This window comes from Protobothrops mucrosquamatus, unplaced genomic scaffold (genome assembly GCF_001527695.2).
Source record: "Protobothrops mucrosquamatus isolate PMUCROS unplaced genomic scaffold, P.Mucros_1.0 scaffold874, whole genome shotgun sequence".
Taxonomy (NCBI): Eukaryota; Metazoa; Chordata; class Lepidosauria; order Squamata; family Viperidae; genus Protobothrops; species Protobothrops mucrosquamatus.
In genome coordinates this window covers 1,330,952-1,347,548 of record NW_015387128.1, presented here as the reverse complement: position 1 = coordinate 1,347,548, position 16,597 = coordinate 1,330,952, and the positions used below count along the sequence as shown (strand labels likewise).

At 39.6% G+C, this 16,597-nt stretch overlaps 1 protein-coding gene across 1 annotated transcript in view; it reads left to right on the top strand.

Annotated features, from left to right (window-relative positions):
* The first annotated feature begins 2,758 nt into the window (after positions 1–2,758).
* The window catches only part of SMC2 (structural maintenance of chromosomes 2), a 24,718-nt gene continuing 10,879 nt past the window's right edge, over positions 2,759–16,597 (top strand). The window contains exons 1-16 of the mRNA XM_029284729.1: positions 2,759–2,940; positions 3,550–3,699; positions 3,914–4,036; positions 4,547–4,585; positions 4,671–4,781; positions 4,897–4,941; positions 5,564–5,797; positions 6,537–6,686; positions 7,446–7,679; positions 10,557–10,716; positions 11,847–11,964; positions 12,163–12,301; positions 13,151–13,270; positions 14,017–14,221; positions 14,626–14,761; positions 16,221–16,345. Coding sequence (XP_029140562.1) covers positions 2,773–2,940; positions 3,550–3,699; positions 3,914–4,036; positions 4,547–4,585; positions 4,671–4,781; positions 4,897–4,941; positions 5,564–5,797; positions 6,537–6,686; positions 7,446–7,679; positions 10,557–10,716; positions 11,847–11,964; positions 12,163–12,301; positions 13,151–13,270; positions 14,017–14,221; positions 14,626–14,761; positions 16,221–16,345 — 2,257 coding nt within the window. The 5' untranslated portion in view covers positions 2,759–2,772. The remainder of the gene's footprint in view (positions 2,941–3,549; positions 3,700–3,913; positions 4,037–4,546; positions 4,586–4,670; positions 4,782–4,896; positions 4,942–5,563; positions 5,798–6,536; positions 6,687–7,445; positions 7,680–10,556; positions 10,717–11,846; positions 11,965–12,162; positions 12,302–13,150; positions 13,271–14,016; positions 14,222–14,625; positions 14,762–16,220; positions 16,346–16,597) is intronic.

Here is a 16,597-nt window from a genome sequence, read left to right as displayed (position 1 = left end):
GTCTGGGGGTTCCAACCGCCACCCCGGCTATCACGTCAGCCAGCTCAGGCAGGGCCGTTGATACATAGCAGGGAGCCAGGTATATAATCAACAAGCCCACTTGAACCCCTTGCCCCCATTTCACAAGGAGGGACTCCACACCGTCTATCTGAGGCACAGTGGTCTCCCTAGGACGAAGGCTCTCCCTTATAATGACCGCAAAAAAAACCCAAAAAGACTCGAAAATGGGGCAACTCTGAAAGAGGTTTGTATTTTTTTTAATTGCTTATGCTCATAACTCTGCTTTACAAAGAAAAATTCAAAAGCAACACTAAGAAAAACTTAAAAGACCTATATTCTAACAAAAGACAGCTTTCTGAAAGGCCATATGGACACGGTGCTTATCTTAAGATGGACTGACAATTCTTAAGATGTAATTTTCTTAACATTTGCACCACTCTTATCCTTATCGCACAAGATATTGATTTTTGCTAGAAAAGAAAAGTCGTTCTTTAGCTGTGCTTGTTATAGTTTACAAAAGTAAAATTTCCAAGCCTTATATAGCACTGTTAACACGAAACAGGAGTTACAAGCTGAAAAATAACGTTCTCTTTAAAATCTTTGCTGGAGTAACTTCCGTTACTTAACTATGATCCAGATTCGAAAATGGTATAAAATAATAAAAAAAGGAACTTAGGGGTTAAGAAAAAATAAGCCACTAAACTACAGCTTCATCTAGTCCAGTGCTCCGACCGCTCGACCACAGGAATATTTTCCCTCCTTGCAAAGCTAACAGTTTCTGGAGTTACTCCCGCTTTAAATCCAAACGGAAGGCGGGGCCTGAGAAAGTAAGTGGACGACTTAATCTCTCAGGCCCCGCCCCCCCCTTTAGGGGGCTCTAACTCTTTTTTCCTCCAATCGCGTTGCTGCGTAAAAGTAGCGTAGAAGCTCGTCAGGTTGTTTCCCTTCTTTGGTAGCCTCTCCCAAACGCCTGACTCGCTCGATTTCTGAGAAAGCTAAAAAAAATCAGGCAATGTGCGGAACAGCCCTGAATTGAACTTTGCGCGAAACGAACGAAAGGTCCGCCCGCGCCAAATTCAAGCAGGGAGGAAGCTGGAAAGCGGAGCGGCTGCGGTTGGGTCGGTTGGAGGCGGCCCTTCTTGGCGGGTGAGGACTTCTGCCGTCTAGGGATCAAGAGTCCCCCTAAATTATGAGGGCCCCCAAATATCTGCAAGTGGTGTTTTGTTTTCTTTTTTGCTTCCTCGCGAAGCATCTTGAGCTAATCGAAGAGCACTTTTAGACTGTCAATCAAGGGGGTTTTATGTCAACGTGAATCCGATTGAATTGAACACTTCGGATTCGGATCCTTTTTTTTTTTTTAGTAAGCATATCCTGTAGTAGAACATTTTAAAGGCAGAGTGATTTGTTTATTATTATTATTAACTTTATTTATTTATTTAATTAATTATTATTATTATTATTATTATTATTATTATTATTATTATTATTATTATTATTATTATTATTATTATTATTATGTCAGTCGTGGATGGATCTGTAGTTTTTGGACTCTTTCAATTGTTTGGCGTGTGCTGGTTAGGAAAGTATGTAAAGATGTCTTAGTTGCACGTTCTGTGTTCTGAACAGATGCATCTTTATTCGAGAATATATTCCAACTGTATTTACGTATAGACAAGTGTATGGGTTGCATCTTAAATAATAATAATAATAATAATAATAATAATAATAATAATAATAATAATAATAATAATAATAATAGTAGTAAAGTTGGAAGGGACTTTGAAGGTCATCTAGTCCAACCCCCTGCTCAGGCAGGAAACCCTATACCATTTCGGACAAATGGCTGTCCAGTCTCTTCTTAAAAACTTCCAGTGTTGGAGCATTTGCCGCTTCTGGAAGCAGGTTGTCCCACTGGTTAATTGTTCTCACTGTCAGGAAGTTTCTCCTTAGTTCTAGATTGCTTCTCTCCTTGATTAGTTTCCACCCGTTGCTTCTTGTCCTGCCTCCAGGCGCTTTGGAAAATAGCTTGACTCCCTCTTCTTTATGGCAACCCCTGAGATATTGGAACACTGCTATCATGTCCCCCCTCGTCCTTCTCTTCATCAAANGTGATCTTGATTCTATCCCTCTGTTAATGCAGCCTAGCACTGTGTTGGCCTTTTTGGCAGCTGCAGCACACTGCTGGCTCATATTTAGGTGATTGTCCACTAGGACTCCGAGGTCCCTCTCACAGTTACTACTATTGAGCAAGGTGCCACCTATGCTGTACTTGTGCATTTGGTTTTTCTTGCCTAAATGTAGAACCTGCAAGATTGTGTGGGTTTTGTCTGAATATATAGTTAAGGGACCTTTGTTACTCATTTTAGGATACATTTTTTTGCCAAATGGTTTTTTTTTTTTAAAAAAAATGCTATCAGTTCCCCCTATACATTCTACGTGGCTACAAAGCTAACATTAATTGCTCCAGCATAATGTGGGAGGTCTAATAATGATAAAGTCAGCAGGACTTAATTTGCGATCTTGCTGTTTTGCTATCAAGAGGATGTATGTGATCCATGTATATAGAAATGATCCATTTCTGTTTGTTAAATTACACATTGTTACTACACATGATTGAGTAGTAATTGTTTTTGCTATAACCCTAGCTGTTGGGTTATATTTAAGGGGTTTTATGAAACAGGCCTATATTTTAAACTGTTGAATAATGGAAGAAATGTACCTTTTATAGGTTGGATGTGAATTTACTTGGAATCTAAAGGGAAATCAGCTGAAATGTACATCAGGTCAATTATTCTTGAAGGTTTTAAGTCTTACGCTCAGAGGACAGAAGTTAATGATTTTGACCCTCTATTCAATGCTATTACTGGATTAAATGGAAGTGGCAAATCAAATATCCTGGACTCCATCTGTTTTTTATTGGGAATCACCAATCTGTCACAGGTAAGTATGTATGTCCCAGATGTTGGCTACCTTTAAAAAATCCTGCTCTTAGTATGTTTAATGTTGACTCTTGGACTAACTCTAAAATTTACTTTAGGAACATTTTCTTCTTAAAATTCAGTATAAGTCCTGATAATGGATTGATCATTGATCTTTATTTGCAAGAGAATGATAATTTAACATGCCAAATTCATCTGATAAAAGTATAACATATTGTGGAAAAGTTCTTAATTTGTCTGATTTTTGGAAGCAGAATTTTAAGTCATAAATAAGATAATTTTGGTCATGGGCCTTTTCACAAATAATTTTGTATAAACATTTTGGGAAGTACAGACTCTGACTCATGAAGCATATCATCAGAGTGATATTTTTTTAAAATATGTTTTGCCTATAACCATATCCCTTAAAATGGGTTTATCTTGTCTCTCTTGAGTGAACTGAATTGAAGATTGGAATGATGTAACACATGTAATATGTACAAAACGTTTATACAGGAACATATTTGTTTAAATACAACAGCTGAATTTATTTTGTGATGCAGTCCTATAACTCAAGCATCCCTACCTGTTTATCTTATTGGTTTCATTTTGTCTTAAACATTCATTTTAGGTGAGAGCTTCCAACTTGCAAGACCTTGTTTACAAAAATGGGCAGGCTGGAATTACTAAGGCTTCTGTTTCTATCACTTTTGATAATTTTGATAAGAAGCAGAGTCCGCTAGGATTTGAGAATCATGATGAGATAACAGTCACAAGACAGGTGAGCCAATGTGATGTCTTAAACATTTCTGTAAATGATGTCCTTACCGTCTTTTAAAAAAATTGGTGCAAGTAGAAAAATTAAAATCTTTCATCTTGATTTTTTTCCCAAATAGTTTTGAAAGGAGGTCATTTTTAAAATGACTGCTAAATAGTCTATTTGTTTGAGATGATAGATGATACACGCTAATAGTCCTTTGTCATTCATTTTCAAGGTGGTGATTGGAGGCAGAAATAAATACTTAATCAATGGTGTCAATGCAAACAATACCAGAGTACAAGATCTGTTCTGCTCTGTTGGATTGAATGTCAATAATCCTCATTTTCTTATTATGCAGGTAATGAAGTATATATGTTCATAATCTTCCTTCTTATTGTATTGTCCTTTTAGATTGTAAATTTGTGGTGCTTTGAATCATTTAATATGCTTTTTCTCTGTTTTTAAACTCATCTTTCCTTCTCAAAACCTAATTAGTTCCTGCTAATTCAGCCCAGAATTAAACATATGATCTTTTGTTCTTCTTCCTAGTTGTTGCATACCTCTAAGCACCCCTGCATCTAATAATCTATGGATGGGCATCAATCTAGTGTCAAAAAGCATATTACAGGAATATTTCTGATTGCCTTGTAAAACTATAAGCGGAAAAACATAGTAACAAAGCTTTCCATGAGCTACGATCCTGCCCAGTTGTTTTGTTACAAATGTGCTGTGTTAATTTTTGTGCAATTCTCCAGATGCTCTTTTCTTTTCCAAGGGTGATCTGTACCATAATTCACCCTACGTAGATTATTATAAGGCCTTTAAAATACTAAGATGTTAATAGCTGGCTATTTTCCTTCTATCTTAGGGCCGAATTACCAAAGTGCTCAATATGAAGCCCCCAGAGGTAAGTATGACAGAGGATTTTCTGTTAGTGTGATTTTTATCTTTTAAACAGCTTGATCTGTGTTATATTTTTATTGCTGTTCTAGATATTGGCTATGATTGAAGAAGCAGCTGGCACAAGAATGTATGAGTGTAAGAAACTAGCAGCACAAAAAACTATTGAGAAAAAAGAAGCAAAACTCAAAGAAATTTGCACGGTACTAACATTATGGTTACTTGATCCTATATTTATATTTGTCCTCTTAAGAAAATAGAATTGCTATGGTTAAACTGGAGAATTGAAAATTAAGTACTCTTACTTTTGATTTACAGATTTTAGAGGAAGAAATCACACCCACCTTGCAAAAATTGAAAGAGGTATTTACAGTTTAAATTAACCAGAGTTCACAATAAAACTCCATCTTTGATTAGATTTAGTACAACTTAACAACCGGGTTACTAACTTATCAACTGCAATGATTCACTTAACAACTCTGGCAAAAAAGGTTGTCAGATGGAGCAAAACGTACTGAACTGTCTCACTAAACAGGCATTTTGGGCTCAATTGTGGTTTTAAGTTGATGGAATACAGGTTGTCCTTGACTTTTGACCACAACTCAGCCCAAAGTTTCAGTTGCTAAGCAAGACAGTTAAGTGAGTTCTGCTCCATTTTACGACTTTTCATGTTCCATTTGTTAAGTGAATCACTTGCAGTTGTTAAGTTAGTAACCTGGTTGTCAAGCGACTGGCTTCCCCCTTGACTTTGCTTATCAGAAAGTTGCAAAAGGTGATCACATGACCTTGAGACACAGCAACGGTCATAAATACGAATCCCAGCATCTGAAATTTTGATTATGTGATTATAGGGATGCTGCAATGGTCACAAGTATGAAAAATGACTTTGAACTGTCGCTAAATTAACTATTGTAAGCCGAGGACTATCTGTATATTCTGGTTTGCTGTCGCTGTCAGTGATGCGTTATTTTTTCTGCCTAACCAGGAACGATCCTCCTATTTGGAATACCAAAAAGTTGGGAGAGAGATAGAACACCTGAACCGTCTGTATGTGGCATATCAGTTTACAATAGCCGAAGAAACCAAGGTACATTCTACTGATGTGCTAAAGGAAATGGAAAGCAGTATTTCAAAACTTCAAGAAGGAATGACTGAAAATGAGAAGAAGGTGAAGCAACTTAGCAAAGAAATAACAGAGATGGAAAACAAAAGGGATCAAGTAAGACCTATTCAGTTACCTAATGACAATATGCTAAAACAAGGAGTAAAACTTATTTTTAGCCAGTTTATTAAATGTATAGGCTGCTCACATGTAAAGAATACATTTGAAAATTTTATTTGTTTGAAGAAATAATGGCTTATTAGAAATGTATGTCATACAATTAATTGAATAACTAGACGCTAGTAAAGTGTTCAGGTTGACGATACATACCTCCAGTTATTTAGATAACTGCTTACAACAGAAAAGTGGAGCCTTTGTCCTGAAGTTGTTTCTGTTCCTGTGTTAACCCATTGTTGGACACACTAAATGGGTATAGATAGATCAGAAAGGCTCAAACTTGCTATAGTTCAGGGAATTGGGCAAGCATGTTTAGTGTCTGGATTCATCCAGTGCTAACTCACAAACTGGCATAAAATAATGAATGGGCTACAATCACAGAACATACTAAGCCAATATCAAGAACATGAGGCTTTATATAATGTGTAAGCATAGACAGTGTGCTTTTCTTTCAATGAGATTTTTTTCTGTATTCTCTATTCTCTATTTTGGTTCCTCTTTAGATTTTGCTTGGTACAGAATCATTAAAAAAAATTGGCATTATTCTTCAAGAAAGAGTTTTAATATTTTTGCCTTCTGTTTCATTCCCATTTTTCCTATGTTAATGAAATGCCTGAGGAAGATCTGTAGAGGTACTATTGCAAACATAAATCTGCTTCTATTAAATATATATTTGTAGGAATTTGGTGGTGTGCTTCATTCTCTAGAAGAAGCTCTTGCAGAGGTTCAGAGAACTGATACCAAAGTACAAAGTACCCTGGCTATCAAAAAGCAAAATTTACAAAGTGAAGAGAAAAAGCAGAAGGAATTGGTTAAAGCCATGGAAGAGGTAAGCAATGGAAATGCTCTTAAATTATACGCTATTTTTTCCCCTCATACAATTAAATATATTCACGATAAGCTTATGTTTGAAAATGTATAGTGTATTGTACAAAAGTGCTTCTATACTAGGAAAACACAGTATTTTAAAAGTACGTACAGTTCTCACTTACTGACCATTTGTTCAGTAGCCATTCAAAGTTATGATGACACTGAAAAATGAGATTTAGGACTGGTCCTCGAAGATGTGGCCGTCACAGGGTCCCTATGATCAGGTGATTGGGATTCGGTTGCTTGGCAACCAGTGTTCATGTACAGCTGTTGCAGCATCCCACAGTCACGTGATCACCACTTACAACCTTCACAGTTGTAAGTGGCTTCAGACTAGCAAAGTCCATGGGGAAGCTGGCCTGATCACATGATATTGTATTTAATGACTACAGCTGAAACTGATATCATAAGTTGGCACAGTCATGTGACATTTTACTTTATGACCGCATAAAAAAAACTTTATGAACACAGTGGGGCTTATTTCTGAATAAATATATGTAGATGTGATCTAAACTGAAGGAGAGCACCAAAACAGCCCCAGATTCAGGATTGGCCAACCAAATTAATTATTCTCTTAGGGTCACAGTTGTTTAATTCTCAGCTTTCACTGGAACTTTGTTATGGGCTAAAGTAGGATTGCGCTTAGCTTTTGTTATTAATTTGTATATTTGTTCCTTTTTTAAATCGGCCTTTTAATTATACAACTTTTTTTTTCTAGGATTCTAAAGCCTTAGCCTTGAAAGAAAAAGAAGTCAAGAAGATGAGAGATGCTTTGAGTGTTCTTCAGGAGGAAAACAATAAAGACACTGAGGCTTTAGCTGGAGCGCAGCAGCATTTCAACGCAGTGTCAGCTGGACTGTCCAGCAGCGAAGATGGGGAAGACGCTACTCTTGCTGGACAGATGATGACTTGCAAGAATGACATAAGCAAAGCAGAGACAGAAGCTAAGCAAGTAAGTAATAAAGGTGTGTCTCTGCTGGCAAATTGGGAGCACCGTACAATTAAAATGCCACGTACAGGTAATCCTTGTCTTACAACCATAATGAACCTCAAAATTATCATCATAAGTGATGACAGTAGTAAATCAAGGTATGACAGACCTAATTTTACGACTTCTTTTCTGTAATCATGAAGAACGTTGGTGGTTGTTAATTGAACATGGTGGACATTAAGCAAATCAATCCTATGGGCATTTTTTTTGTTGGAAACCAGCAAAAAAAGGCCCCAAAACAGCAAAAAAACATTGTAAATAGTGGTCCCGTGACCACAGAGTGCTACAACCAGCCATAAAGGTGAGTCAGTTGCAAATGCCTAAAACACGATCATATGACCACAGGTGGCGGCTGCTGACAGAACTGGGTTGGAAGTAGCTTTGGGGGGGGTCTGTCAATCTTCAAATGGTTAAACAAGGACTACCTGTATCAAAAAGGCTTAAAGAATGTTGTGACTTTTTGTAAGACATCGACTCATGAAGGCAGATAGTTGACTGCGGAAGCAATGATGAGGCATCTGGAATATATATTTTCTGTATTAAAGATGAGATTTTTTTTTTCAACTTCTATTATGGGATCTCTTGAATTTTAATTTGCTACTGTGGATTCTACACCTCTCCCCAGTTCTATTAATGTGTTCCTAAACAGCTGAAGAGAATGCAAATATTGTTTTTTGAAATGTTTTCTCTGATGTTACATCAGGGCATTTGAGTCAGTGGGTACCTTTGTAAAGTATATTCTGCTCTGTCCACATTCATTGGTCAAACCATAAAAGTATCCATTTCCTAAATGGACATTTTTAAAAAATTTGGTGGGGCAACAGGGAAGAGATTCATAGGCACAGTGCTTTCCATCAGCCCTCCATTAGCAATTGCCAATGAATATTCTTGGCAGTGATCACTGTATCTGATTTTTTTAGCATTTTATTTAGTTTTATTCATTTATAACATAAAATGAGAAAATATAAAAGCAAATAGTAGGGGACAACAGTAGAAAAAGGGAAAACAAAAAGTGTGAGGAAAGAGAGGAGGAGAGACAAAAGGCATTGATTTCCGACACTCTCTGTTGCAGTAAAATCAGACATTAAAATCAAATCTCAACTTTTTACATTTCTATAGTACAGTGGTTCTCAACCTGTGGGTCGGGACCCCATTTGGGGTCGATCGACCATTTCATGGGGGTCGCCAAGCAAGGCTGTCCGCCATTTTTTTTGTCTGCCATTTTTTTCCACTTTTCCGGCGGGTGCCTTACCTCCCTTGGGCTGGGCCAGCTGGTGGTCGGCCTGCTCCGTCTCTGCCGCTTGCCAGCTACGCCTCGGCCGGCACAGGGGGCGGAACCACGCATGTGCAGCGCTCCCGGGCAGGGAAAGTCCTCGACTTACGACCGGTTGGGTAGTCCTTGACTTACGACCGGTTTAGTCCTCGACTTATGACCAGTTGGGGTCGCGGCATTAAAAAGGTTGAGAACCACTGCTATAGTAGTATGCACTAGCCATTGCTGTATCGGCAAATCAGTCTAATTGGTAAAACCCAAAATCATGATATCTTTTTTTTTCCACCTCAAGCACAAAGTCCAGAAGCGGTTTCCAAGTAGAAACAAAAGTACTTATGTTTTTTTCTTTTAACAGCACAGTCAATTTGGGATTATAACTGGAGAAAGAAGTTGGCAGCCCAAACCGTCCTTTTGGAAATCGTTGTTTCCTTATTGTGGACTTGGGAAAACAGTATATAAGATTTGTTTTGCAAATCTTCCTATTTTTAGGATTAGGATATGACTGTTCTGAAGGCCCAGATTTGCTCTTGTCTTAGCTTCAACTGTCCTAAGATATGTTTGCATGAAATATTGTTTCCCTACCAGGCTGGATAGACACTTTAGGCCTGGAGGTAACCATTCCTGTTTCTAGGAAATCCTCCATTATGATATCTGTAGAGAGGGCAGAGCTGACATTTTCAGGCTCATTTTTATGTTTCAAGGACTTTGTGGTTTTCCTGTTCTGTTCTTTACAATCAGGACCATCTTTGTTTGACAGTTTTGCCCATTTAGAGCAGACATGTCAAAGACAAGGCCCGGGGGCCGGATGCGGCCCGCGAAGTGGTTTCATGTGGCCCGCGAAGCCATCCTGGAAACAGTGAGGGAACAGCCCCCTCTGCCTTGGCCCTGGCCCAGGCCAGCTGGGAGCCAATGTACAATTTTGTGGTGGCCATCTATGCTGAAACGCATTCAGTCTTAGCTCCACAAGGCTATCTGGAAACAGCGAGGAACCAGGAGAACCTTGAGCAGCAGCCTTGAGGAAGTGGGGCTAAGCTTGGTGCCGCGGGTGCTCAAGGGCCAGGCTGGGAATTTGACCTCTGCTGCCCAGGGCTCCGGGCAGCCCGCACCACCATCCAGCCCCCCCCGCATGGCCTGAGAGGAAAGTGAGGCTCCTCCAGTGGACCATGCCTTGGCACTTGCCCTGGTCCCACCCCCTTCTGCCAGAGACCCTCAGATCTGTCCCACTCCTGCCCAGGCCCCCACAGGCACCCTTGACGCGAACGATGTAGAGCTGGCCACGCCCACCCAGTAGGCCATACCTACTCCATCCACGCCCACCCAGTAGACCACACCCATCCTGGCCACACCCACCCGGCCCCCCTGAGGGCAACCGCAATGCTGATGCAGCCCTCACTGAAATTGAGTTTGGCACCCCTGATTTAGAGTATCCCCTTCTTTGAAAAGCTGTTTGGTACTTAAAGATAGAAGATTCAGGGTGATTACTTTTTTATGACTGTTTCCAGGAAAGTTAACTTCATTCCAAAGTAAAAGATACAAATCACAACTTCACATTGTGTTTTTTGAAGGCTCAGATGAAACTGAAACACGCCCAGCAAGAACTAAAGACAAAACAGAGTGAAGTAAAAAAAATGGATGGTGGCTACAAGAAAGACCAAGAATCCTTTGAAGCAGCTAAAAAACAGAAAGAGAAACTTGAACATGAAATGAAGAAACTCAACTATGAAGGTTTGTTCACCTTCTTGAATGGAGGGGGGTTTGTTTTACACATTGTACATACAGAGGGAGATTCGAGACGAATTGCTGCTTCCATGGAGGACAATAGCCCATTTTTTACTGACTAACGTTAGAGCTCAATTTGAACATGTCCTGCACTAACAGAAGTACAGATAGTCCTTGACTTACGACCACAATTGAGCCCAAAATTTCTGTTGTTAACATTTGTTAACTGAGTTTTGCCCCATTTTACAATCTTTCTTGCCACAGTTGTTAAGTGAATCGCTGCAGTTTGTTAAGTTAGTAACCTAGTTGTTAAGTGAATTTGGCTTCCCCGTTGACTTTGCTTGTCACAAGATCGCAAAAGGGATCACATGACCTTGGGACACAGCAACGGTCATAAATATGAACCAGATGTCAAGCATCTGAATTTTGATCACATGAACGTGGGGATGCTGCAGAGGCTGTGAAAAATGATCATAAATCACATTTTTCAATGCCGTTGTAACTTTGAACTTTCACTAAACTGTTATAAGTTGAGGACTACCTATACATAAGTGTGTGGTGTGGCATCTCTATGAGCTAGAATATGTGATGAGTTAGTCACAGATGGTTCCCCTTTTGCACATTTTATATTAAGTAGCTTCTATATAAAGGCTGTAAGTTTCTGTCTAATCAGCTTCTTCTGAAACCTTAGAAATACATACTCTAAATTAGTGGTGGCGAACCTGTGGCACGCGTGCCAGAGGCGGCACTTAGAGCCCTATCTATGAGCACACGCGCTGTCACCCCAGCCCCGCCTCCCCCCGTGGCCCCCTCTTCACCAGCAGCCCCCTCGGAGGAGAGTCACCCCCGAGCGCAGACCGCACGGAGCAGCGCAGCCAAGAACATGGCAGCCAGGCAGCGCGGACAAGATTCTGCCCTCGCGTTGTCGCACACAGTTGGTGCTGTGGGGGCGTTGCTACCAAGGTGCTACTGGGCCACCTGGGCAATCTGTGGCGGGCCGTGGAGGCGGTGGGTGGCCCTGCAGGTGGAGTGGGGCGAGCTGCCGGTGCGGCGGGGGCGGGTTTTGGGCACTTGGTCTCTAAAAGGTTTGCCATCAGTACTCTAGATAATGTTATTTATTCATTTGGCTATTCCAGATAAAAAAGAAGAGCGTCTTTTAGAAAAGCAAAAGGAGTTATCCCGTGTGGTAAATCGTTTGAGGGAATCCTATGAAACTTTCCTGGTCAGGTTCCCCAATCTACGTTTTGAATACAGGTGAAGCCACGGAACATTAAATTGTCTCTCCTGTCCCCAAACAAGAATTATGTTAAAATGTTTTACAGTTGAACTTGGAAACTGGGAAGAAACATTCTGTCTTTGGCTAGGGCTTTCACAATATTATTTAATAACAACAAAGTATGTACGAAAAGCATTAATACGTTCTCACAAAACAATTTCTTAATTGATTTTAAGAAATCCAGAAACGAACTGGAATCCAGATCGTGTGAAAGGGCTGGTTGCATCTTTGATTACTGTGAAAGATGTTTCTACAGCGACAGCACTAGAAGTAGTGGCTGGCGGTCGACTTTATAATGTTGTGGTGGACACTGAGGTGCGTTTCTCAAAAGATTTTATCAAAAATATAACTTCTGTTCTTTTCTCAGTTGTTTAGCAGCAAACCAGATTTAATAGCAAACAGAAGCTAGACTTGTATTCATGAGTGTTTCTGAAGGTTACGCTTGTAATTGCTTAAGCACATAATGATTCTGATAAAAAAGTAATACATAAAATAGTCCTTATTTCTTAATTGTACTATTTTTGTAATGTTTAAGATGACCATTAAACGGTATCTTATAACCTGCATGTAGTGTTTGAGGGTGTAGACAGAGTTTATGCATGTATAATATTCAGGTGGTCCTCAACTTACAACATTTCACTTAGTGACCGTTCAAAATTACAACGGCACTGAAAAAAGTGACTTAGGACCATTGCAGATCCACATGATCACGTGATCAAAATTCGGATGCTTGGCAACTGACTCATGTTTATGACGGTTGCAATGTCCCGGAGTTACATGATCGCCTTTTATGAAATTCTGTTAAGCCAAGTCAATGGGGAAGCCAAATTCCTTTAACAATTATTTTAACTTGAGAACTGCAGTGATTCACTTAACAACTGTAGCAAGAAAGGTTGTAAAATGGAGCAAAATTCACTTAACAATTGACTCGCTTAGCAATAGAAACGTAGGGCTAAATTGTGGTTGTAAGTAGAGGGCTACCTGCACAATATATATAATATTGTATATAGTTATTAATTATAAATCAGATGAATCCTAACATTTTTAAAAAGACACGTTTTAACACTATATATTTTTATCACTGTAATAAATGTAGCAGTAGCTGCAGGTAAAATGGGTCAGCAAATATGTGAGCAATTTTTGTTTTTAATTCTTATCTGTTAGGTGACTGGGAAAAAGCTGCTAGAGAAAGGTGAACTGAAGCGTCGATATACTATCATTCCACTGAATAAAATTTCATCAAGATGTATTGGAAAAGAAACCATCAAAGTGGCCAAAACCTTGGTATATTTTCTTTTGTGGGAGTTTTGAACATATTTCTATACTGAAAGTTTTTTTTATTCTCTTTCTCAGTTTTCCACATGTTGTTATGAACCAGACAATTATTTTTTAATACGTATTTTCTTGTTATTTATTTTTTCTTAATACGTATCTCCATCAAAGTTCTTTTATTTTAATGATAATATTGAATTAAATCTTTCAATTTCAGAATGATTGTCTTAGCAACGATAGCTTAGAGGTTGAAATAAATGGAGTTCCCTAACCCCTTCCAAATAGTGTTCCCCAGATGCGTGGGGACCACAACTTCTAGAATTCACAACCAGCGTTGAATGCTGGGAGTTGCACTTACCACTCAGTGCCAAATGCATTATTCTAGGGAGGCAACTTTTCCTTTTTCTGCTGGAATATTCCCATCCATTTGTTACAAAGACATTGTAATTTCCCACAAATAAATATTCCAGAAGAGGAAATGGTTTGCGGGATACTGAATAAGGGGCATTCTAGGAGGCAAATGGACTTCCTTGACATCAAATTTCAATGCTGCATTTTGTCTATCCCCAGTTATACCAGGTTGCTGTCTGGTCTATGTTTATAAGTAGCTTCTGAACAGTAATAGACTATGATATAATGACCATAAGCTGAAACCAAATCTGTATACAATTTTCTTGTATCATAGAATTTAGGAAAAATGAATCCTGAGTTAGACCTTTTTTTTCCTCTGAAGTTTGTCCTTTTTCCTTTTGTACTAGGTTGGCGATGACAATGTTAATCTGGCCCTTAGTCTGGTGGGCTATGATTCTGAAATCCAAAAGGCAATGGAGTATGTCTTTGGGCAGGCCTTGGTTTGTGATAACATGGATAATGCCAAGAGAGTCACCTTTGACAAAAAGATAATGACAAAAACAGTCACTCTAGGTGGAGACACATTTGATCCCCAAGGCACACTGAGTGGAGGTACTGGCTAATTTTCTATTTTTTACTACAATACACTTTTGACAGGTCTCTGTTATATTTAAGGAAATCACTGAGTCTTTTCTTTTACTGAACTGCATTTATCTGCTTGTCCAAAACTTACACGTGTAAATTCACCTGTGTAACCAGCCTATTATGCTACAGGATGGATACAGGGTCTTGGATAAATTGTTCTAGGGTCTTCACAATCTACCAATACTTTCCTACATGTATCATTACAATCAGCTGATGTAGGAATTTATGTAGCACAGCTATCACAGATTCAGTATTACGACATTTGTCTGGAATCCAAAGGATTTGTGTGCGGAGATTTGAACAAATGAGTAATATTGCAACTCGTGTTTGAACTGATTTTCATGCATGCAACGGTATCTTTTGCAAACCAGGTGCACGGTCTCAGGCTGCTTCAGTTTTGTCCAAACTTCAAGAAATGAAAGAAGCGCAAGACGAATTGAAAGCAAAAGAGGCTGAGCTACAGACGACAGGAAAAGAGATAGCAAGTCTACAGGTGACTCTTGAAAAGTATGCACTGGCCAATTTATTTTATCCAGGAACTATGGGAATAGGAAGGAAGTTAGTTCAGTATGATTGGCTTGATAAATTAATACTTGAATAAGGTGAATCTCTTCTAGACAAAAATCTGTAAAAAGATTAAACTTAAAATTTGTATATAGGTAGTCCTCAGGTTACAATTCTTATTGGGACCAAAACTTCCATTTGCTAAGTGGTACAGTCATTAAGCTAAACACCACATGACCACCGCTTAGAAACACCAGTTCTGATAGTCATTAGGTGAGGACTATACCATTGTTAGGCAAGGATCCCATGCTTCTGCCTTTCCATGCTCCCCTCCGTTTCAACTCCCCCATTTCACCCCCATCTTTACCCTTTTGGCTGCCCCCTCTACCGCTGCCTACCTCTGCCACCACTTGCTGGCCCCAGCTGACCTTCACTGCCTTCTTCCTCCTTTGGAAAAAATTCAAAGAGCAACTAAGATGATCAAAGGCCTGGAGACTAAAACATATGAAGAACGGCTGCAGGACTTTGGTTTGGCTAGTTTAAAGAAAAGAAAAAACAGGGGTGACATGATAGCAGTTATTCCAGTATTTGAGGGCCTGCCACAAAGACGAGGGGGGTCACGTTATTTTTCAAAGCACCAGAGGGCAGGCTGAGAAACAATGGTTGGAAACTGATCAAAGAGAGAAGCAACCTAGAATTAAGGAGAAACTTCCTGGCAGTGAAGACAATCAACCAGTGGAACAGCTTGCCTCCAGAAATCGTGGGCGCTCCATCACTGGAGTTTTTTAAGAAGAGGCTAGACAGTCACTTGTCTGAGATGGTGTAGGTTCTCCTGCTTAAGCGGGGGGTTGGACTAGAAGACCTCCAAGGTCCCTTCCCTATTCTATTCCTGCTGTTGATGAAGCGTGCCTGGCCAAGGCAACTGCTGGCCCTTCCTGAGATCTCCTGAGACCTCTGTAATGCAGCAGATGGCCTTGCAAAGGGCCAGCATCAGCAGGAGGCAGGAGATGGTGAAGGCCAGCTGAGGGTGGCAGCAGAGCAGAGGATGGCCAAATGGGGCAGATGTGGTGGGGGAGGGAGATAAGTGGGTGGAGGTTGTTAAAGTATCTTCTGCACACACATGGGCTGCCAAGTGCCTAATTTTAATTACATGAGTGTGGGATCACTGCTATGGCTCTAGTTTCAGGATTGGCCACAACTAATTCATTGAGTGCCGTAGCTCCGAATAATCATGAAGCAAATAGTCATTATGTGAGGACTGCCTATAGAAGTTGCTTTTGGAACTACGTGCACACTCATTAAATGATATCATTGTGTAGCTTCTTGATTATAAATCTGGCAGGATTAAAGCCTGACCTTTGTTATGTGTATTTTTGGAATGCTAAGTTCATCATCAGAAAATAACGTGGGACATTTTTAAAGGTGTCTTTTTATATATATAAAAATTATGACATCTGTTAAGGTATCGTCAACTGAAGCAACAATGGGAAATGAAGTCTGAAGAAGCTGATCTGTTACAAACTAAGTTACAACAAAGTACTTATCACAAGCATCAGGAAGAGCTGGATACCCTGAAAAAAACCATTGGTGAGAACAATTGTAAATACTACAAAAACTTTACTATCTTGAGTTGCACCTATAGATTTTTCTTCAGGAAGAAAAGTTACTTTGAACCAGAAGCTTTTAAAACATTTTAAGCAAATACATGAATCTAGATAGAATTTAACTGCAGGTGGACCGCCTTCTGCCACAGATTTCCTCCCACAGACCGGTACGCTCCCACAGAGTGGGTCTCCTCAGGGTGCCGTCGGCCAAACAATGTCGGCTGGCGACCCCCAG